Raw genomic sequence first — 22,299 nt, 5'->3', positions numbered from 1 at the left:
GAAAAAATGTAACACTTAAAGGAGACAAAAACTGCAAATTAAATCAATAGAAATTAAGTAGATCAATTTATTTTTTGTGTATTTCACAAGTATAATTTTGGAAGGGCTATTTGACAAATTTCAGCATTAACTGCCAACTCCAGATATATTCAACAAAAAAAGGCATTTGCTCTTGGCCCTTTTAATACAGGCAGCTGTCCTATTGCATCACAAAGATGCAGTTAACAGGTTTGAGGGCATATTAAAGAAATTAGATTTTTCTTTCAAATGCTGTTTAATTGATAAATAACATAACACGAACATACATTAATGGCTGTCATGACCATCGGTGATTTGCAGATAGTAAAACTTATAGGCCTACCTACTTTAAAAAAGCAGAAACTAGCAAAACAGTATTAAAATCAGTTTTATCAGTTAATCCTTAGATTAACGATCCCAGAATGAGACTTCTTTGATCCCAATTTTACAAGGTGTGGTGTGGCATCAGGGGGAGAAGGGTTATGGGGGAAGGCTAGCAGTGCATGCTGAATTGCAGAGTTGGGACAGTGGCTCAAATTTGTCATTATCCAGATTAGGAAAGTGTTTTAGAAAATTTAAAATGGGCCCTTAATTGTGATATTGGGAAGGATGTTAAGGCTTGAAAATTCATCAGCCCTAAATACCATTTAATGAATGCTATCATGGGGCTTAAGAAATAAGCAGGGATGGGGGTGGGGTGTGAAGTAAAATGAGGTGAAAAAAGAAAATGAAAAATGGAAGAAAAGTTTCCAAATGCTGGGAAATGTGAAAAGGCCACCACAGAAAACTGCTGTAGTTGCCACTTAGACGTGCTCTTCCTATAGGCTGTCTGCCCCTGGATCACCAAACACCAAGTTTATAGCACAATTTAAGTAAAGGTCACATTTCAGCATTGATAAAACTTCACTAATTTGGATTCAGAAAGAATACATGTCTGATTTAGTAGAAAGCTTCAATAAATATTCAGAAGTATAGTTTTTGTTAAATCTAAGTGAAGTAATAACAAGTAGAGGCCTTGATGAACAGTTAAAACTTATTCTTAGGTGAACAGCACAAGAATATTGAGTAACTGGTAAACAGAGTGCAGACATGCTCCTTCTCGGTTCACCGAACAATCCAATAATCCTTACTATCCCAACATGCCAATAACTGTAATTGTTAAGTCAAATGTAGGCTTTTAAAATGTTTCTCAGAAGTGTACTGTTGAATACGAGCTGCTGGACATGAAACAGGTAATTAAGCTCAGAATTTAGCTAATTTTCATGAAGTATTTGTTATGTCCAACTTCCATTTACTCCACATTTCATTTATAATAAATAGGACAATGATTAAAATTGGCCATTTCTCAAACCACAATTCTGAAATCTAAGCTCATCTAGTCAAAATCTTCATTCAAGCAATAGTGAAACAGCCTGAAAATGTCTACCTAAAACTAAGTTTTGAAGCTGAACAAAAATAGAAGAATGTAAAACCTCTATCCCAAGCACCAATAATGGATATTAAGCAATTATACCTACAAATCCTTAATAACAGGTCTTTCCTGAGGGAAAGTCCTGATTAAACACTGTGACTTTACAGAAGGCAGGTTGGTTTAATGAGAAAATTTACTTTTAATAAAAAGACAGTGACAGTATTTTATTTTGGGCACTTACTCAGTATTTCACAGATCCTCAACAAATTTTGAGGTAGGTTAAATATTAGCATTGTATTTTACAAACTAAAACAAGGGCAGAGATTACAGCACTTGTCATGAAACACAGCAGGAATCCTACCATAATCAAGAATAACATGGTCTCATCTTTCAGATTAATCTTCTTCGGTGTGTATGTGAATTTAATGGTGATAGCTTGCAAAGTCATTAAACAAAACAAAACAAAACAAAAAACCCACTAAACATTACAGAAATTCTACTTTGGGGTATTTTGTAATTCTTAAAATCAGTCCTACAATGATTAAACATACTTTGGAATATCCCTACTCCCATTACAAATCTATTTATAACCAATCCTTGTAACAAATTAGCATATTACTGATTTTGTTGTTTTCTGTCTTTTAAGCTGGTGGAGCAGGAAGATAATCAGCAAGCTCCACAGAGCACCAGGCAGCCTGGAAGTGCAGGCACTATGTACGCGCAAGGCATCATCTACGGCGATTTGGGGTCACAGGAAAGCAGGTGTACAAATGGAGCAAAGATCCAGAAAAGATGCCTGGATCCAAAAGAGGGGAGGCCCTGCCCAAGTTAAAGATGAAGAAAAAATACTATCATCTCAGGCTGTGGATTCTTATCATCATACTGCAGTATGTATGATGCACTACTCCTAAAAGAACAGTAAATTTGTCCCAGTAAAGTCTGTTAGTTAAAGTTCTTACTAACTAGAGTTACCACAAGTTCTTTACAAATAAAATTAAAATTACATTTTATTAAACTGACATCTATAGAAGCAAAACACCTAAATATTTATCATATGTTCCACCTATCATGTAAATTACTCTAATTGTCACAAGCCTAATTCACTTAGCTCATTGTAATTACTTAAAATCCAGCTCATCCTGACATAGGTTCCTGGGCCAGTCTTCTCAAGTATTTGTTTCATTATAAAGTTCCTTTTATTTAAACAATTGTCAAATATTAGTAATAATTCAGGATTAAGAGTACTTAATTAACAACTGGGAAATTATTAAGGAAAATATCATTACTGTGTTAGAAAATACAGCATTCAGCAGAGCAGGCTTCAAGAGTAAAGATACAGACATCTATGCTTCTGAATAGACCGAACAGCACAGCCCAACACAATGTGAGTCAAAGAAGCCAGGAAAAAAAGGAGGAAGGGGCCACAGGAGGCAAAGTATTTTATTCTAGTGTCCCCAAAATTGACTGTGGAAGTAAAAAGTTTCTATATTAAAAAAGTTTATATAAATTACATGAATTATAATTTTCATAGAAGTCAAAATGAAGTGTTCTGCATAGGACAAAAGATATGCCTAAGCAACATATCGTATTTGCACAAGGCCACTGGATGTCATGGATTATTAGTGACGCATGGAAAAGCTTATGTCTGCAGCAGACTGAGCAGAGATTTCAGTTTGGTATTCTATGACCCCATGACTGTAAACTACTTTCTATACAAAAGCTCTAATGAGATACAGAGTTTTGTGTAGGAACTCTTGTGCTTCTGGTTGGCACATCATCTACTTTTTAATATGTGAAATTAATAGAGACATTTGTGAGAGGTTGTGCAAAACTATTATATTTACAAAAATGGCACAAAAGTGAATTCAACAGTCAATGCACATGCACACTTCATTCACATCTTCAACAACAAAAGGTATCCTAACACTACAGAACTGAATAAGAATGTTAGCTTCAACGGCAGCTGTTAAGCACGAGAGTCACATAGTTACACCAGAATGGGCAAATATTGCCCAAGTAAAATTCTATTGTTAAAGCTGAAACAGATTTAAGGCCATTCAAGTTCAAGCACAGGATACAAATCTTTCGGAGCCCCATCTATGTGTTTGAAATATGTGACCTTTCTTCTAACTTGTGGTCTTAAACTTCTGTTTTACAAAATCCAAAGGAAAAATACAGAAGAAATCAATACAATAGAGGTTATATTAAATAAGAGTAACATACAAAGCTGTAATTAAGATGAATTAAAGAAAGCCAAAACATTAAAATTGTAAAACTTGCTTGTTACTTGTTGGAACCAGCCCTACACTAGGAGTTAGGTAATATATACAATTACTTTCAAGTAGATTGATTACTTTATGTTGCTCTAACATGTTCTTTTCATCAGTGCACTGTTAAACTAATAAAAAACCCTACACATGTGTATTCCTTTACAATAGCAGCACACACTACCGCTACCTGCAAAGCCGTCAGTCTCAAATGACTTAGTGAATGAAAGGAAATAAAAAGCAGAGAAGTAACATAGTAAGGAGAAATAACAGGAATTAGAAGATTCATGCAGTTCAGCTCTTTTAATCAGCCAGCCAGCTTGCTAGTAACAAGAGATGGTTTCCGCTGAGGAAGGTCCTGTGGAGTGGGAATGTGGTCACCAGTGACCTCTGTCTTATCCGGGGCTGCAGTAGGAAGCTGCTTGTTCTTCATTTTTGCTTTAGCCATGTTGTAATCCCCAGAATCAAAATATTTTTGCTACAAGGAAAAAAAAAAGTCAGATTAGAGTTTAAAAGCTTTCCTATGCAATTACACTGGTTTAAGATGTAGCTGTGACCCTGTACTGTTGATATAAAATAAGCCTTAAAATATTTAAACAAAAACATTAATTACATAAAATAGCTATGCCTCTGTAGTGAGTCCTCTCATAAGTCAACAACTGAGAAGTCAGGCAAGAATCCCCTCTTCCTTAGGCTCACTTTCCTCATTCTAGTTCCATTACGGAACCGTCAAGACTGACATCAACTTCCACATCAATCTATCTGCGAATGAACAGTCCCGGACTTAAAGAGTGAGGCGCAAATCATTCATTTACTAACAGAAAAACCAGGGTGAAATTCTTGCTTAAATGATTTTGAAAATAAAAACACATAATTCACCAACTTGCATTTCGGATGCGCCACCCCCGCCTTCAAGCAACCTTACAGTTATTAAAATTATTACTTAAAGTTGCTGGTACTCTGTCATCTAAGATGAACATTTCTGTTAGGATTTAAACTATTTGAATTACAGCAGTGCACTAAAATAAAAATTAGGGTTAAAATATAAATGCTAGGGTAATGGAAAAAATAAACTCTTTAGAAATTAACACCTAAAATACACATCCCTATCCTTTACCACCACTTCACCTAAGACACTAAGTAAAACTATCACTCTTCATAGTTGGAGAGATGACTAAGGTAAAGACCATACCCTTTATCACTAAAATAGAAACTGTGGAGCTAAATATCAACCTTAATATAGTCTACATGAGTTAATCTGTTACAGAGCAAAAATGGATGAATTTGCCTGGGTTCTGACTTCCACCTATCAAGCTTAGCCCATGTTTATCGAGAACCTGTTATACTACATGTGAGGCACTGTGTCAATCTTGGAGAGAGATACAAAGATGGGTAACAGTCAAGTAAACCCATTACTATTCTGTTTTAAGTACACAAGGTGCTACAGTTATCCAAAGGAGAAGAAAGTAACCTCTGCCTATTGTGTAGGCAAGAGGGAATAATTCAGATATGAGATGAGGGCATGGACAAAGAGTGAAGGGGGAAAAATAAAAATATTTTCTTTGAGACTTCAGGGATACCTCAAGTGGTAAATGAAGTAGCTCGGAACTCACAGCTTAGTCTAAGACCATTGAGTGGCCTGGAAAAAGGTCTCACTGGATGCCTCCCTCCAGGAACTATTCTTTGATAAGCATGTGGCGGACGGCCAAAGGGTCTATAGTTAGAAATCGCTTTTCACATGTCATTATTCATGTAACATATTATAGGAAACTTGGACCAGGCCTTTCTAAGGTTTGCTGCAGCTTCACTTCTGCATGTTTTAAAATGTGTAGTGAAAAAAAACTCAGAACTTCTATGTACTGTATTATATTAGAGAGCTACTTCTGCCTCTAAAAAGAACAAAGCAGCTTGCCAAATTTTTGAGTAAGAAGCACAAAATGAGAAATTTAAAGCACAGTTCAAATCTTAGGCAATTTTTTTCCAATGTAATAAAGTCAGTTTCTAATAATACCTATTTTATAGTCACCAAAGGTTCATCATAAGGGATCCCACTTAACTGTAGATTAAGCTACTTTCTTTCTTTGGGGAAAAGGAATTAAATTTACTTGGTGTGGCTAGAGACAAAATTAAAATCAATGGTTAACAATTATAACTGCTCAAGGGAGAGAAATGAACTAGACCAGTGTTTCTCATATTGGGAAAGAAACAGTCTAAGAAGGCAATATTATTTGTCTTTAACAATTAAAAAATTTTGTATCTTAAGTGAAAATTTTTTAAAAAATTAACATACCTTTTGTATGAATCATCTAGATGACACTTTTATAAAAGTCTCCACCCACTCCAATTTAAAGGCCATACTTACATCAGTATTAATAACTGCACTGACACTAACTGATCACCAAAGTGACAATATTTAAATTTTAAGGCTAAGTTTCTTAAAACTGGATCTTCGGCTTTCTTGGAAGTTCACAAAACTCCACAAATAGGAAAAAACAGAGGCTAGACTGCTTCTTGAAACCCCTCACATGTCATATTGTTAAAAGCCTAAAATAGGTGTCAGAATAACATTAAGGATAATAAACCAGAAAGGGACTGAATATAAATGATATCCATCCAATCAGTCTTCTCAAATGAAGAAGAAACTGTTCAAAGATACTAAGATTACTTGCCAGTTTGCTATTATGACAGAGGAAAACTACAACCCTGTAACCCAGATATTTTTAAAAAATCAACTCTTTTAACATAGTGAGAAATGATGGCTGAATATAAGACTTCATTTCCCTCATATAAAAGTGCTTATTCATTGACTTTTTGATAAAATACAGAATCATTCAAGAGCTCCCTTCTCAAATTCTATATAATTATTTGATTCAAGAGGCATTTTCTTATTGACAACCATTTACATCTGTAACACCAACTCCAAGATACAGTGTATATAAATTCTAACTTGAAGATACCTAAAGTCATAAATAGTTGAAGCTAGAGAAAAATGAAAAAGACAACAGCCCAAATGTCAAATAGAAAGCCTGTTAGCCTAAGTTATACTGAAGATGAGCTAACGAAAGTTTGCTGAACACTAATAATCAGTCAAATCCTAAATCCAAATAATAATTTAATAATCAAAGACTATGTAATTTATTTCATAATTAAAATCATACCTGATGGGACCATTTCAAAATGAGACTTGATACAAGTATGTTCTACATAGAATGTAGAACATGTTTCTCATTCTGCTTTTTATTTATCCCCCATCTTATGGCCTTATAATGCTTTTTTTTCCTTCTAATTAAGATATAATTGACATCCAGCGCTGCGTAAGTTTAAGGTGTAGAGCATAATGTTTCGACTTAATGTACATCATGGAATGATTTCATTAAGTTTAGTGAACATCCATCATCTCATAGATACAAAACAGAAATTTAAAAACATTTTTCCCCCTTGTGATGAGAACTCTGAGGATTTACTCTCTTAACTTTCATATAAAACATACAGCAGTATTAATTACATTTATCCCTGTTGTACATTACATCTCTAGCACTTATTTATAACAGTAAATTTGTACCTTTTGACTACCTTCATCCATTCCCCTCCTCACTCCCTATAATTATGCTTTTTAAATAACCACATGGTATTTTATTTTGTTGACTTATTACAATTTAACTATTTCTCTGCTGCTGAATAGTGATGCTGCTTCTAATTATAGTTAAAGCTACAAAGTGTACCTTCTAATGTGAAGATATTTTCCTTATATTGAATTGTACCCTTAGATTAATTCACGAATGATTAGCCATTCAAATATGAACAATTTTTGTAAATCTTGATCCATATCCCTTTCCACAAAGAGTAATGCTACACACAACAAAGAGCATATTAGCTACATTCACTTCAACCTCACCAGTGGGTATTATTTTAAAATTTTTTTCTAATTTAGTTATAGGTATACTATGGTATAATTGTTCTAATTTACATTTCATTAATTTCTATCATGGATTAACATTTTTCTGTGTTTAATAACAATACTTCCTCTGTTAAAATCCTTTATCTAAGCCACCTTAGTGTTTTTCTTGTATATTTGAAAAACCATTTTATGTGTTACAAATATTAACTATCATTTTTAGTAATAATATTCCCACCAAATTACTTTCCTGGAACATGGATTTTATTTTATATTTTGGTATAATTCTTCCTTGTCATTCTATTATTTCAAAGCTGTGAATGTTATTCTTTCATGTAATTAAAAAATACCACTTTATATCTTGCCACTTTTAAAAGTAACTTTTTAATCTAAAATAATGTTAAAATAGAGGAGAATGGTGGTTACCAGGGGCTGAGGGGGGGGGAAATGGTTAATAGGTACAAACTTCCAATAATAAGATGAGTAAGCTCCAGCGATCTAATAAATAGACAACATGGTTAACTACAGTTAACCATACTGGATTGTATATTTGGAAACTGCTATGAGAGGAGAGCCTAAAGTTCTCACCATACAAGAAAATGGTAATTATGTGAGGTATACGGCATGTTAGCTAACCTTATTTTGGAAAGCATTTAGCAATATGTACATGTATCAAATTATTACACCACAGACCTTAAATTTACACAATGTTATATGTCAGTTATAGCTCAATAAAGCTGGGAAAAATATCCTTTGACAATCTGGTTTACTTGAGAAAATAATCCATATATAACTACAGCCAATATATACACAAGTAACACACACACATCTGGCGGTAGGTAAGGTACAGAGCTGTATACGCAGACACCCATTTCACAACCTCTATTGGCAAACTGAGTTCACAGGGCTCAAGCATTTGAAGATTACACATCAGAACTTACCCCTTTCTGCAACCGTTTCCTTAAAAAATCTGAACCTCCAGGCTTTTGCCCCAGATGAGGATATCTTGCTTTTAATTTTGCTTCTTCAGCTTTCTCTGGACTAGTCACTTTATCTTCCATTTCCTGAAATAATTTTAAATCAATTACTTCTTTATTACAATTCAGTTATTTTTGATAATTCTACCTCTTGACTATCCGGACTGACTTTAGTTGTCAAGTGCCAAATAACGCAGCATCTGACTAAGAAATCAAGTGCAGAGGCTTTTTAAAATGCCTCTGTCTTGTTTTTCATATGATCCATGTGATAGCTCTATTATAGCTGTGATGCATGTGTAACACCCCACACACTGGATAAAAATATCAAGATAGCTCAGCTCTGAAGTCTTGCTTGCCATTACTTTCCAGTCATGTATAACACATTTATAGTTAGTCACCTTCTTTAGAACTCATCAGCTCTTTGCCCATATTTAGAGAACCATTTTAATACTGTTAAAGTAAAAAAGATCTTTTTGATCTCCTGTTTGTTCAAAATCATGTATAGCTGGAAGCTCTGAGACTCTTTAATAGAAATGAACAGCAACCTACCATCATATATTCCTTGAATAACTCAATGCAGAAGACCTTGTTATTTTTAAAAAAGAGAAACATCATCTTTGTCAATCTTTACATCTGTGTATTTTATTGCCAACTTTCTCCCCGTATTTAATGACAAACACTGTTCATGCAAAGATCCCATTCTTTAATAGATCAAAAACATGTTTTCTGACAAAGGACTGTCAACATCTTAAGCCTGTTTGCTTTTAACTTTAAGAAAACAGACTTTTTCTCTTCGCAAGAGTGATATTTTATAGGGAAGCAGTATTATCACTTCATGGCAACTACTGCAGAAGAATGAATCAAGAACAGGGCTGCCTTGATAGGGAAGGCTGAGCAATGACAAGGCATACTCTCGACTCACTGTCGAAATGGACTCACTTCTGCATACCAGGCTCAGCAAGATCACACACCTCTGCATATCTTGATTCTTCCAAGTTATTAATGAATAGTCAAAAAGCAGGAATGTTATCCACAAATGCCAAGCCCGTTGTTCTTGTATCAATCGAGGAACTGAAGAAACAACTTCATATAATTTTTGCATGTCTTCCTCAAAAGTACATTCATAATGTTTTATAATTAGCTTTATTCACCTTATAGATTGTCAATATTTTTTTTTCCACCTTGAACAGCTTCTTTATGTGTTGTTGTATCTTCTCATTTTTAGTCTTGGAGGATTTTGGAAAAAAAAAACTGCTATCAAATATACTTTCTCTATGAGGCCTCTTTTATGTGTACGCTCCTTTCTGCTTCAAGTGTTCTACTCTCCTCTGTTTATGCTGCAGCTTCATGCATCTACATATTTTGATTTTTATTCTTTTTACCATGTTATCATTTACTCACTTGATGTACAAAAAATTCAACTATGTGTGCTTAGCCAGAGACAGAGACTCCGTTAATAAAATAGTATCAGTGATTCTGCCAGTCATTTCATTCAAAAAGGGTAAGCCACAAGGAGCTCTGCTCAAGTGTGAGGTGTGTGATGCTAACCTGCCATTCCCATGATGGTCTCAGTCCCTTAGTGTGATCTTTCAGAGTGTAAGCATGTCAACATACTCTTTATCATTCCAGTGTTTAAAAACTTAGTCCTTACAAAACAAGTCAACTATCTCAGCTGCTAATCAACTGAAGAATCAGTCCAGCCATCTGTTCAAATGCATCTTAGACAAAAACGTGACCATCACCTGACCTACTGAGAACTGATGGGACAGTCTCCAATGTGATCATGACTTTGCTGGGATTTTTCAAGGGTGATTTTATTATTTTTTAAAGCATTTTCTTTTTATTCAAATATATGCAAATCAAATGGTAAAAAATATAGAAAGTTAGATTTGCATTGTATTAGCCTTTTAAAAAAATTTGTATTTTTATTGAAGTATACAGTCAGTTTACAATGCTGTGTCAATTTCTGGTGTACAGCACAATATTTCAGTCATGTATGAACATACATATATTCGTTTTCATATTCTTTTTAACCATAAGTTACTACAAGATATTGAATATAGTTCCCTGTGCTATACAGTATAAATGCGTGTCATCCTTGCACAGGGGCCATGCTAATCTCTGTATCATTCCAATTTTGGTATATGTGCTGCCGAAGTGAGCACAAGGGTGATTTTATAAACATGACTTTTGCTTTACTAACTTTAGAGCCTAACCCCTATATAAGATGTAACTACATTGTATTCATCAGGAAAACTGGAGAAATAATATAAACTTAAGGTTCATAGTTCAGCATAGGAAAGTGGGCTGAGTCACTGCAGAGACTCAGGCTCAGGGTTCACTGAGGCTTCACTTCACTACTATAGCCCCAGGGTATTGTGGTACTGCTGCAATTTAGAAGTGGAATCTAAAGATAGGCAGAAGACCTAAACAAGCAATTCTCCAAAGAAGACATACAATGGCCAAAAGGCACATGAAAAAAATGCTCAATATCGCTAATTACCAGGGAAATGCAAACAAAAACGTCATTCAAAAGTCCACAAAGGACAAATGCTGGAGAGGGTGTGGAGATAAGGGAACCCTCCTGCACTGCTGCTGGGGATGTAGTTTGGTGCAGCTATTGTGGAAAACAGTCTGGAGATTCCTCAAAAAACTAAAAATACAGTTACCATATGATCCAGCAATCCCACTCCTCACTATATATCCAGAGGGAACTCTAACACAAAAAGATACACACACCTCAATGTTCACAGCAGCACTATATACAAGAGCCAAGACATACAAGCAACCTAAACATCCACTGACAGATGACTGGATAAAGAAGTTGTGGTATATTTATAGAATGGAAAACTACTCAGCAATTAAAAAAAGAGTGAAATAATGCCATTTGCAGCAACACGAATGGACCTGAAGATCATCATTCTAAGTGAAGCAAGCCAGAAAGAGAAAGAAAAATACCATATGATATGACTTATATGTAGAATCTTAAAAAAAAAAAAAAAAAAAAAAAAAAAAGGTGAGGGGAAGAGGACATTAATGAATTCATCTACAAAACAGAAACAAACTCCCAGACATAGTAAACAATCTTATGGTTACCGGGGGGAAGGGGGTGGGAAGGGATAAATTTGGGAGTTTGAGATTTGCAAATGTTAACCATTATATATAAAAATAGATAAACAAAAAATTTCTTCTGCATAGCACAGGGAACTATATTCAGTATTTTGTAATAATCTTTAATGAAAAAGAATATGAAAACAAATATATGTACATATATGCTGACTAGGACATAATCCTGTACACCAGAAATTGACATTGTAACTGACTACAATTAAAAAAAAAAGAAGTGGAATTGGTAGGGATCTACTCTTGGGTTCCCCCTGTAAAGTTGTTTTTTAAATTGGTTGACATTAAATTTAAACACTGGCTGAAAAGGACTCCAACTTTTCAGTCCCAGCACCTTCAAATTAAAGGTGTTAACAGAGTCCTACATTTCATTGTTTGATTTGAATTATCAGTTCTCTATATCTGAGAAAAACTCCCTAAAATTTCTAGTATGGGGTAGCAACTTTTTCTAGATTCCAGTGTTTCTTCAGGTTCTCCCCATTTTATATATGAGGAAAAACTTTGTATACAATATGCCATCTTATCTGGCATTCCCTTATTTATATATAGTCATATATAATTAATTGAATGAAGTGACTCAGTTAACTTGAAAGTTTACTATCACAAAAACATTTTAGGCAAAACAGCACCTACAGCTGAAAAAGTATCATTCAGACTTATAATAAATTTGCAATGTGTCCTAGAAAAACAAACCAATTCTTGAACTTTGTCAAGTGCAAAGCACAATGGCAAGTCCCTGTTACTTGCAATTTTGTAGCTAGATTCAGAATTTCAGCTGTATTTAATACCAAAAAGGGAAAAAAAATGACCAAAGCTACATTTTTAAAATGTAGTCAATACCATCAAGACATCTACAATACTGTTAATGGATCATACAGAAACATTCTTAAACCTTTTGCAGATATAGACAGTTCTAGGACTTTACTGAGAAGCAAGTTCAAATGCTTGGATGTTCACCAACGTTCTGACACAGGTACAGATTTTCTTGTTAAGTATTAATAACACATCAGGCGGTGGACTGCGTCCGTGAGCACTGAGGCCACACTTAACTGTTCTCTAAACACTCCTCTGAATCACTACAGTTAGAAGCCTGAAAGTACATTTCCCAGACTGCATTCCTGTAAGGTTCTGCCAATGGCATCTATACCAGATTAAAAGGTATGGGAGAAAGAATCCATTCTGTTCCTGGTGATGCCACCAACAACGTGCAGGCAGCAGTAGCTCCTGTGAGTTCCTGCCAGAGGGCATCGAGCACAATATAGTAGCCACTGTAGCACCTACATGAGATGGGGGTGGAGGACGCTGGACTAGGAAGAGTGCTCACTGTTACTGGGTCAAAGGCTTTTTGTAATCCCACACCTCTAGAAACATCTTCTCCCTTTTGCTACTCTATCCTCTTCAACAATTTGTAACCTAATCCCCTAAATCATATCCCTTTCTGTTTGAAATAACCAAAGTGGTTTCTATTCTCCAGAACAGGATACTAACTGATACAATCAGGTATAAGAAGCAATTTATCCCTATAGCCATGTTAAAAAATGCAAAGGACACAAAATTTGGTGTGACTGCATGTTTCTGGACATCCTTCAAAGGAATTTCTAAACATTTATTCTAGTTAGAATGGAAATACATCCCTCAAAAGGTTTGAGATAAAGAAGGAAATAGCAAACAAAGAAATTGATATAAATGCATGTATACTGACAAGTCACTTTTCTAACTTTTCCCCAGCTTTATTGAGATATAATTGGTACATTCACTTTTCTTTATTATTGTATTATTTTTTAATTCTTTTTTGTTTTGGGGGGAAGTGGTAATTACGTTATTTTTTTTAAGAGGAGGTACTGGAGATTGAACCCATGACCTCGTCTGTGCTAAGCATGCGCTCTACCACTTAAGCCATGCCCTCTGCCCCCTCACTTTTCTAATTTTAATGTTTTAATATGTGAGGTTAAAAAAAAAAGAACGAAAATATCTAACAGTATTTTTAGAGTTTAAATGCTCTATATTCCTGTATCATTTAGAAAAGGATTTATGATATCATACATTTTGTTTAGTTAAGGATGCATGGTAAAATTTCAAGAGGAATCAATGTAATAACAGAAATAAAGTACACAGCTTCCAAAACTAGTAACAGTAGGGGGTAAAAGGGAAGAAGAAAATCAATCAATTGAAAAGAAGAAGAGTTGGGGTGGGGGGTGGAAGAAGAGCAAGAAATGAGAGGGAAAAAAAAAAAAAACAGACCAAAAGCTTTCTCAGGGATACAGAGGATCTAATGTTCATGTCTCTTAAAAAAAAAAAAGGCTCAAAATATATAAAGCAAAAATGGACAGAATTACAAGGAATAACTGATAAATCTATCAGCATAGGAGATTTCAACACATCTTCCTCATACTGGTAAATGAAAAAGACAAAGCAGTCAAAGCACATGATTTTAATTCTGCACCCAACAATTAGAAAATACATATTCTTCTTGGGGGAGGGTGTTGCTCAGCGGCAGAGTGTGCGCTTAGCATGCAAGAGGTCCTGGGTTCAATCCCCAGTACCTCCAATCAATCAATCAATAAATTTAATTACCTCCCCCTCCAAAAGACAGACAAAAAAAGATTTAAAAAAAGAAGAAAATACATATTCTTCTCAAGTACAAATGGAAAAACTGACTAAGTACTAGGCCATAAAGCAAGTCTTAACCATTTTCATCCAGACCACAATCTATGACTGCAATTCATAAGATTAAAAGTCAATTATTTAAAAATGTATATATCCCTGCCATGTGGAAATTAAACTACAATACTAAATAATTCATGGTTAAAAAAGGAATCACGGGAATAAAAAAATACTTGGAACTCACTGATAATAAAAATTCTATGCATACCAAACTTGTGGAATACAAGTGTCCTTTAAGGGCTTATATTACAGAGGAAAACTAAAACTCACTGACCTATGCACCCAACTTTAGAAGTTAAGACAAAGAACAGAACCCAAAGAAAATAGGAGAAAATAAAAGGCAGATATTAATGAATAGAAAACAAAGATACAATAGAAAGGATCAACAAAAGGGAGAAATGACAAGCTTTACCAAGAAGAATGTATTTTTTAAAAATCAATCTGGTTTCAAAACTTTACTCTCCAAAGGTGTAGAGAAAAGGGAACATTCCTACACTGTTGATGGGAATGTAAACTGGTGTAGCCACTATGGAAAACAGTATAGAGATTCCTTAAAAAGCTAAAAATAGAGTTGCTGTATGATCCAGGAATCCCACTCCCAGGCATATATCCAGAGGAGACTCTAATTCTAAAAGATACGTACACCTCAATGTTCACAGCAGCACTGTTTACATTGGCAAAGACATGGAAGCAACCTAAATGTCCATCAACAGATGACTGGATAAAGAAGTTGTGGTATAAGGACAGAAACAGACTCACAGACAGAGAATACAGACTTGTGGTTGCCAGAGGGGTGGAGGCTGGGAAGAGATAGACTGGGATTTCAAAATTGTAGAATAGATAAACAAGATTACACTGTATAGCACATGGAAATATACACAAAATGTTATGATAACTCACAGAGAAAAAAATGTGACAGTGAGTGTATATACGTCCATGAATGACTGAAAAATTGTGCTGAACACTGGAATTTGACACAACATTGTAAAATGATTATAAATCAATAAAAAATGTTAAAAAAAAAAAGAATAAAGATCACCTATAGTTTCATCACACACACACACACACACACACACACACACACACACAGAAGTTGTGGTATATATACACAATGGAATACTACTCAGCCATAAAAAAGAATGAAAGAAAAAAGAATGAAATGCCGTTTGCAGCAAAATGGATAGACCTGGAGACCATCATAGTACGTGAAGTAAGTCAAACAGAAAAATAAATGTCATATGATATCACTTACATGTGGAATCTAAAATAGGACACAAATGAACTTACACACAAGTGAACTTATTTACCAAACAGAAACAGACTCACAGACACAAAACAAACTTATTGTTACCAAAGGGAAAAGGGGGTCAGGGAGAGATAAATCATGAGTCTGGGATTGGCAGATACAAATTACTATATACAAAATAGAGAAATAACAAGATATACCATACATATATATGTATGTACACATACACATATATATTGAATCACTTTGCTATACACCAGAAACTAACACATCATAAATCAACTATACTTCAATAAAATTAAAAAAAAAATTAAGTTACTCTCCATGAAACCTTTGTGTTATATAGCAATTTTATTACTTTTTAGAAATAGAGCTGGAATATGAGTGAATTCACCTAGCTAAGTGGTTTCTGCTGATAATACCTTTGGGAGGAGGAGGGAAGAAACATTATTAGAATTCTGAAACTTTCACTCTAGGCTACAAACTAGGAAAGCAGAAACCCAGAATATCACAACAGAGGTATATGCTTAGGATGTACCCAAAACCACAAAAAACAAAAACTTAAAAACACTATTTTAAATGATAGTTATTCTCTCGACAAGTAACCTATACCCCAAAATAATCTTTGCTGCATATTCTACAACTAGCATAGGGCCTAACATTTATTAATATTAGGCACTTGCATGTTTGTGAACTATTCAATTGAAATACATTAGCTATCCTTTCTGTAAGTGAGTGGGGGTATAAGGTGTATATATATATAAATAAATAAAGGATATCCAAATAATTAGGGATTATTTTATAGTCTGCCACGGACTTGATAGTAAGTCTGAATGATTTATACCACTTTCCAGCCTTCAGCAGGGAAGTTACACAGCAACATTAGGAATAAGAATCTGACCACTCTAAGCAAATTCTAAGCAAATTCTCCTCTATCTGCTCAGCAATATGTTCAATGATGCACTAACTGATAAATAAATAGGAAAGATTAATGAAAGCCAATAAATCCTTTGAGATACTGTCAGGAAGGTTCCAATACTGCTATTAACCTTTATATTCTATAGTCCTATTAAGTCTGTGCTGCTTGCCCAGTGCCTGGCATTTAATGGGTGTGCAATAAAAGTCTATGAATGAATGAATACAACGTACTCCAATTGTTTTTCAAAAATTAAGAAACTTTCTAAACACCAGTTTCCCCATCAGCTTACCTTTGAAATATTTCATGTTATAGTTGATATTTACAAGTTCAGGAATAAAACTTGTTAAGTATTAAAGCTTTGCACAAACAACAGAGACAAGCCTGAAACACTGTTGTATAGCAAACTGCTGAGATGTCAAGGAGAGACATTTTTAAACTTTTCTGAGGATTACCTCAAGACTGCTAAGAATCAATGGTTCACACAAACCAGACTAGCAGGTTGTGCTCCAAACTGAAAATACCCTGAGCCTTTTAGTTACCAAAGGCACTGTCAAGACAGTCCCAGAAAATGCCAATATTAACTATAATTTTTTAAACTGGGAAAATGGAAAAGCTTTTTATATTCATTCTTTACTGATGACATAATAAATTATAGTTCTCTTCCTCTTCCACCACTCACAAAAGCACCAAGCATATCTTTTAAACTGAAGAAAATATTTAAATTGAGAGCTCTACTTAAGTCTTTCCCAAGAAATCTTATTTGATGAATCTCAGTCAAATCTCTAGAAAATCTGTCTTCTAGAGAACCTGCTATTAAGATCTTCTTTAAAAAAATTAAAAACCACAGTATATATATGAAAATATATATACATATAACATCCTTCTACTTTCATTCAGATTTCTTAAGTGGGTCTAAGCCAAGGTTTTTGTATTTCCATGGTCTATCTCTCTCTTTTTAACTGCAGTACCAGCATTGCCATTTGTATTGGAATAGTGGTTTTAATGAATTTTTCCCTGAACTTTTCAGTTATCTAACATGTTCTGAACAATGCCAGGTACTATGCTAGGTGCCATGGGAGAAGAGGTAAATAAAGGAGGGTCCCAAGCTTAAAATGCTCACGATGAAAGCAGAATTATGTGTTTTAAGTCTCCATATGACTCTCCCCACCCCCAGGATAAGAGTGCATGCCAGTCTCAGGTTAGTGTTATTCAAAATGAAAGTCCCTGCTAAAATAATGTTTTGTTGTCATTTCAGTGATAATCTAAAAGAAAAATATAAGCATATTCTAGGGCATCTGAATTGCCACTTTTATGTCTAAGCAGTGCTATGGTATTTCTGTGTCTGAGCTTTCATTTATGGTGACTAAGACTCAGCAGTACTACCCCATTTGTCCAGGGAACAATGAGAAAAGAACAAAGCTGAATTTAGAAATCTAAATGATGTACCTATGACTTTAGAGTTAAATGACCATACAGCTTACTCTCAAAAGGGAGAACTGAGTGAGTCATCATTTGAACTAGGGGAGTGTTAACTTGCCATACTCAAAAAGCTCCTGCACTTTAACAATTGCCACCATCTTCTCAATATATTGGAGATTTAGTTTCAGCAAAATACCATGCCACAGTGAATTAATAATTTAGACTGTTTTTGTTTGTTTTAGTTTTAGAGTGGTATAAAAGATAGTTTATAGTTATTTTTACATTTGTAGTATTTATTACAGCAATAAAAATTGTGTCTTATAGTTTTCTTAACAAGGGTACATACAGTACTCAAGTAGATGTACAGTGATTTAGCTCTTATTCCCATGTTGAGCTCACCTCCTTTCCTTAATTCTTCAGGGACAACAGGCTATGTATCATAAAACTATAAAAAGTTATTTTGGCTGAATACTTTGGCTTTAATTGAAAGGTCACCTCAGTACACAGACTATAATCTAATTTTTTAGGTCACCTAACTATTCTTCCAAATAGAAGAAACAGGTGATTTGGCCCACAGGAACACAGAAGTGACTCTGCACATTTTCCTCATGTTTAGGGATGGTATCCATGCTACGCGCACTTAACATCTACAGCCAACCCTTAATTCAACAAGGGACATTATATTACTAACACACTTTGGTATTAATGACAGCAGCCCTAAAACCAAAGAATTAAATTTTTAATGTAGACAGAAAGAGAAAACATTCAAGGCAGCCTTAATCTTGTTAAGAGACAAAATATTAGGCTGTCCCAAGTGAAAGCATTTGCACTGCAGAAATCAACACTCTACCTTTGGCAACATACTAACAAATCTCATAAAAGAGAATTACATAGCACCTGTTATTGTACATCAGAAGTCAAAACTGAGGTTGATTTTAGTGTTTAGGACAAGACAGCACAAACATGAGTTTGTTGGGGTTTTTTCTGGGTTCCTAAATCCCAAGCAATAATGAACATCATGATAAATATTTTCCAATAAATACATAACATTTAATATTACAGTTAAGATTATAATCCTTTAATTACATATCTGTATATACGTGTATACACACACACACACACACACACACACACACACACATTTGCCCCCAGAGTTCACTTTTTAGCAAAGAGTGAATATCCAACATAGTTCTCACTGGAATATTCTCGAATAATGTAGTGGCTTGCATTAATCTGTGCTGCTTGCCCAGTACTTGGCATTTAATGGGTGTTTATGATATTGCTTTTTTCTCCAGTTACTTTACAAATAGTATCATAACAGAACCATCCAATTCAGGAAAAGTTAACATGGCAAAGAACTTATGGAATGGCTACAGAACACTAATCAAATTTCCAGCCTGATTAGAAGCATGGGTGTAACTTGAAGCAGAAGCTGTTACAAAATCCAAGTATTAGACTAAATCCTATTTATGATAATGCCCTCTGTCTTTTTAAGAAAAGGTACTGGCAACTCACCATAAACAATTAAGGAAACAAGATATCATGGACCTTTGTAGGCCAGCCACAAGTACCCAGGAGGGCAGGGCAGCAGAAATAATTACGGTGGCAGAGGGAGCACTAGCCTAGAAAAATATAAAGCCTTTGTATTTTAAATTTATATTTATAATTTGAATCCTACTGATCCGTGGCATATTTCTGTACACCAGCAAGATATTACAAATGAGTTTACAAAATGTTCCTGTTACCACGAAAGACGTAATCAACTAAGTTGTTAAAAAAAATTTAAATTCCGACCTTTCAATTTTTAGTCAAGTACCATATGCAAATTCCACTGGCTCACATTTCTGAACAACACGCTGCGCCAACGCCGTGAGCTAGCACCTCGTTTAAGCCTCCCAACCACCATATCAAGCAAGGGCTATTATTCTTATTTTACAGATGAGGAGGTTGAAGCCTGAGGAGTTTAGCAACTGACCAAGGCTACACGGCCAACAGTGACTGGACCTGAAATTCCAACCCAGGTCTAGCTTAACGCCCAAACACAAGACACCTCCCTTGGAGTTAAGAACACGCAGACAATACAAGTAGTTGGCGAATTCATTCTCCGGGGGGAAAATAAAGCTTCCTGAGCCAAGTGAGGCCCACGGGAACACTTAGGTCCCACGCCTAAGGACCGAGTCTAGGGCTCTTGAGTACAAGCAAGTGATTAAGGAAAAATCCGACATGTCGAGGCCTTAGAAAAGGCACGTTTCGGCCAAGACGTGGAGAACGCTTGGACCTCGCACCACGCCAGCTACTATCAGAGCTCTTGCGGGCGACGGATTCCGGAGTGTCTGGCCTCCCGGGCGAGGCGGATGTGCACACAGACTCCGCACCGGCGCCGGGCTGACTCGGGCCGCGCCCCTCCGTTTGCGAGCGGAGCAGGCCGCCACCGGGCCCTCCCGGCTCCCGGGCCCGCTCTCCGCGCACTCACCTTCTGCTCCTCCGCGGAGGCTCCTTCGGGGACTTCCGCGGACATACTGCTCCCTCTGCGGATGAGACGCCGGGAAGAGATGCTATTACCGGGTGGCCGAGGTCCCCCGGCCGCCCGCCCCGCTCCCCTAGCGCCCGCCGGGGCCGCCTCCGCCCGCGAAAATGGCCGCCGCTTTATGACGACACTCAGCCCCGCCGCGCCCGGCCGGCGGCCACTGCGGCCCTCCGCTGCCGCCGCCGCCGCCGCCGCCGCCGCCGCCCCGCCGCCCCGCTGCCCCTGCCGCGCCGCGCCCTTGCCTACCTTACTCGCTTCTCCCGCTCTGCGACGCCCAATCACTTCCTTCTTTCCTTCAAAGGTCGGGGCTCGCGCCTCACCTCACATCCGTCTGCCGAATTGCTTCCTGGGAATTGTAGTTTATGGGCGGAGCCGTCTCTCCGCGCCTTTGCCTGCGTCTTCTGGTCCCTTCGATCGCAAGAACTTTTCCTATTTCCACTTCCCAAGACTTACCTAGTCGGGTTCTCCTCGCTCCCCGCTTCGCGGCCGCACAGACTATTTTGGGCGACCCAAAGCTCTGTGCTTCACAAGTCGGCTTCGCCTGCCTAACCCTATGTGTCTTTCACATCCCCAATACTACGTCATCGCCTAAGGCTTTTCCTGAGCCCCGACACTATACGCCAGACCCACCTCTTAAATGCTGTCACATGTCTGCATAGTTCCTCAACAACGCACGCTGTATTATTAGATAGTATTTGTTGTGATTACTCTACTAACGTCACCTTTCCTGCTCAGGAAAGTCACATGAGGGCAGGGACTTCCTCCGTATTTGCTTTTATTTTGTTCCCTGAGCCCAGCAATTCCTAGGTAGTCACTACATATCCAATGAAGGAATTCAGCTTTCATTCGTGTGACTATTCCCAGGGTTCCATTCCCACAACTTTACTGAAACTGCTGGCACCAAACCCCTCCAATGACTTTCCTAATTGCCGAATCCTTTAGCTTCACATTTAATTCTTACTCTACTTGACATCTCAATAGTTACTGGCAATATGTGGTAGTTCCAATAAAGTGCCTCTTGGAAACTTGGAGTAAGATTGCTCTCTAAGGATTAAACTAGTTAAAAAGCAACATATAATGCAATTCCGTAGGAATTTGGAAACCATCAAAACTCAACCACAGTGTCCTGGGTAGAATCTCAGGCAGGAAGCGTTGCACTGGGATTACAACCTGAAAAACAAAAAGTGCACTCCCTTTGGAGAAAGGAAAGAAGAGGTTTGTCAGGCAAGGGAGTATTTAAAATACAAGGGTTTAGGGGGAGGGTATAGCTCAGTGGTAGAGTGCATGCTTAGCATGCAAGGTCCTGGATTCAACCCCCAGTACCTCCATTAAATAAATAAACAAACCTAATTACCCCCTCAAAAAATAAATGATTAAAAAATAAAATGAAATACAAGGGTTCGAGAGGCCAACTCTTTGACAAGGCTATCCCTTGAGAGTGACTTAAGCTGGACCAGCTGAGAAACTTAAGATCAACTAAATATTTGTTCTCATTTCCTACTCACAAAGTAACCTACTGAAAATTTGCCTTTCCTTTATGCAGATCTACAAGGAGAGAGGAGAATGCACTAGTTAGGCTAACTGAATCATCTAACAGTTGTATTTTTATTAATGAGTTGTCATTCTGATATATATCTTATATCAATGTATTTGTGAGCTAAAATCAGATAGACACGTATATAGCAAATCAGCAATATGTAACTTTAATCTGTTTCTGAAAGATAGTGACACTCTCATGAGGTCAAGTTTGAATTTCTGAGCAGTAGATTTTGGCCAGTGGAGAATTCATAGAGGCTGTGCCCTATGTGCCATTGTGGGGAATGTCTGAGAAGC

The 22,299-nt window shown here is 36.4% G+C and overlaps 1 protein-coding gene and 1 non-coding gene across 4 annotated transcripts; both read right to left on the bottom strand.

The window, feature by feature from the left end:
- Nucleotides 1-43: 43 nt before the first annotated feature.
- Nucleotides 44-21,066, bottom strand: ARPP19 (cAMP regulated phosphoprotein 19). 3 transcript variants are annotated; one of them, XM_031453031.2, is made up of 4 exons: nt 20,713-21,066; nt 20,413-20,467; nt 8,533-8,655; nt 44-4,174 (listed from the first exon to the last, which is right to left on the bottom strand). In XM_031453031.2, the coding sequence occupies exons 2-4, from the start codon at nt 20,455-20,457 to the stop codon at nt 4,004-4,006; spliced, it is 339 nt and encodes a 112-aa protein (XP_031308891.1). In that variant the 5' UTR covers nt 20,458-20,467; nt 20,713-21,066; the 3' UTR covers nt 44-4,003. The 3 variants fall into 3 exon arrangements, with proteins under 3 accessions (XP_031308891.1, XP_010998575.2, XP_064341661.1); XM_011000273.3 differs by lacking the exon at nt 20,713-21,066 and having other exon boundaries at nt 20,413-20,590; XM_064485591.1 differs by lacking the exons at nt 20,413-20,467; nt 20,713-21,066 and adding an exon at nt 9,540-9,726.
- Nucleotides 10,629-10,733, bottom strand: LOC116153648 (U6 spliceosomal RNA). Its single transcript, XR_004137547.1, has one exon. It is a non-coding gene; the product is annotated as a U6 spliceosomal RNA (small nuclear RNA).
- Nucleotides 21,067-22,299: the final 1,233 nt, after the last annotated feature.

The sequence above is a fragment of the Camelus dromedarius genome, chromosome 5, assembly GCF_036321535.1.
Source record: "Camelus dromedarius isolate mCamDro1 chromosome 5, mCamDro1.pat, whole genome shotgun sequence".
Classification (NCBI taxonomy): domain Eukaryota; kingdom Metazoa; phylum Chordata; class Mammalia; order Artiodactyla; family Camelidae; genus Camelus; species Camelus dromedarius.
Note: the sequence above shows the minus strand (reverse complement) of the source record. Positions and strands in the feature narration are given on the sequence as shown.

Bases quoted from the DNA above. Each gene is read 5' to 3' on its own strand.
- ARPP19 (XM_031453031.2), bottom strand. From the start codon at position 20,457: ATGTCCGCGGAAGTCCCCGAAGGAGCCTCCGCGGAGGAGCAGAAG. The intron at 8,656-20,412 runs GTGAGTGCGCGG...AAATTATTTCAG, and splicing joins CCTCCGCGGAGGAGCAGAAG to GAAATGGAAGATAAAGTGAC. The intron at 4,175-8,532 runs GTAAGTTCTGAT...TTTTCCTTGTAG, and splicing joins GGAAACGGTTGCAGAAAGGG to CAAAAATATTTTGATTCTGG.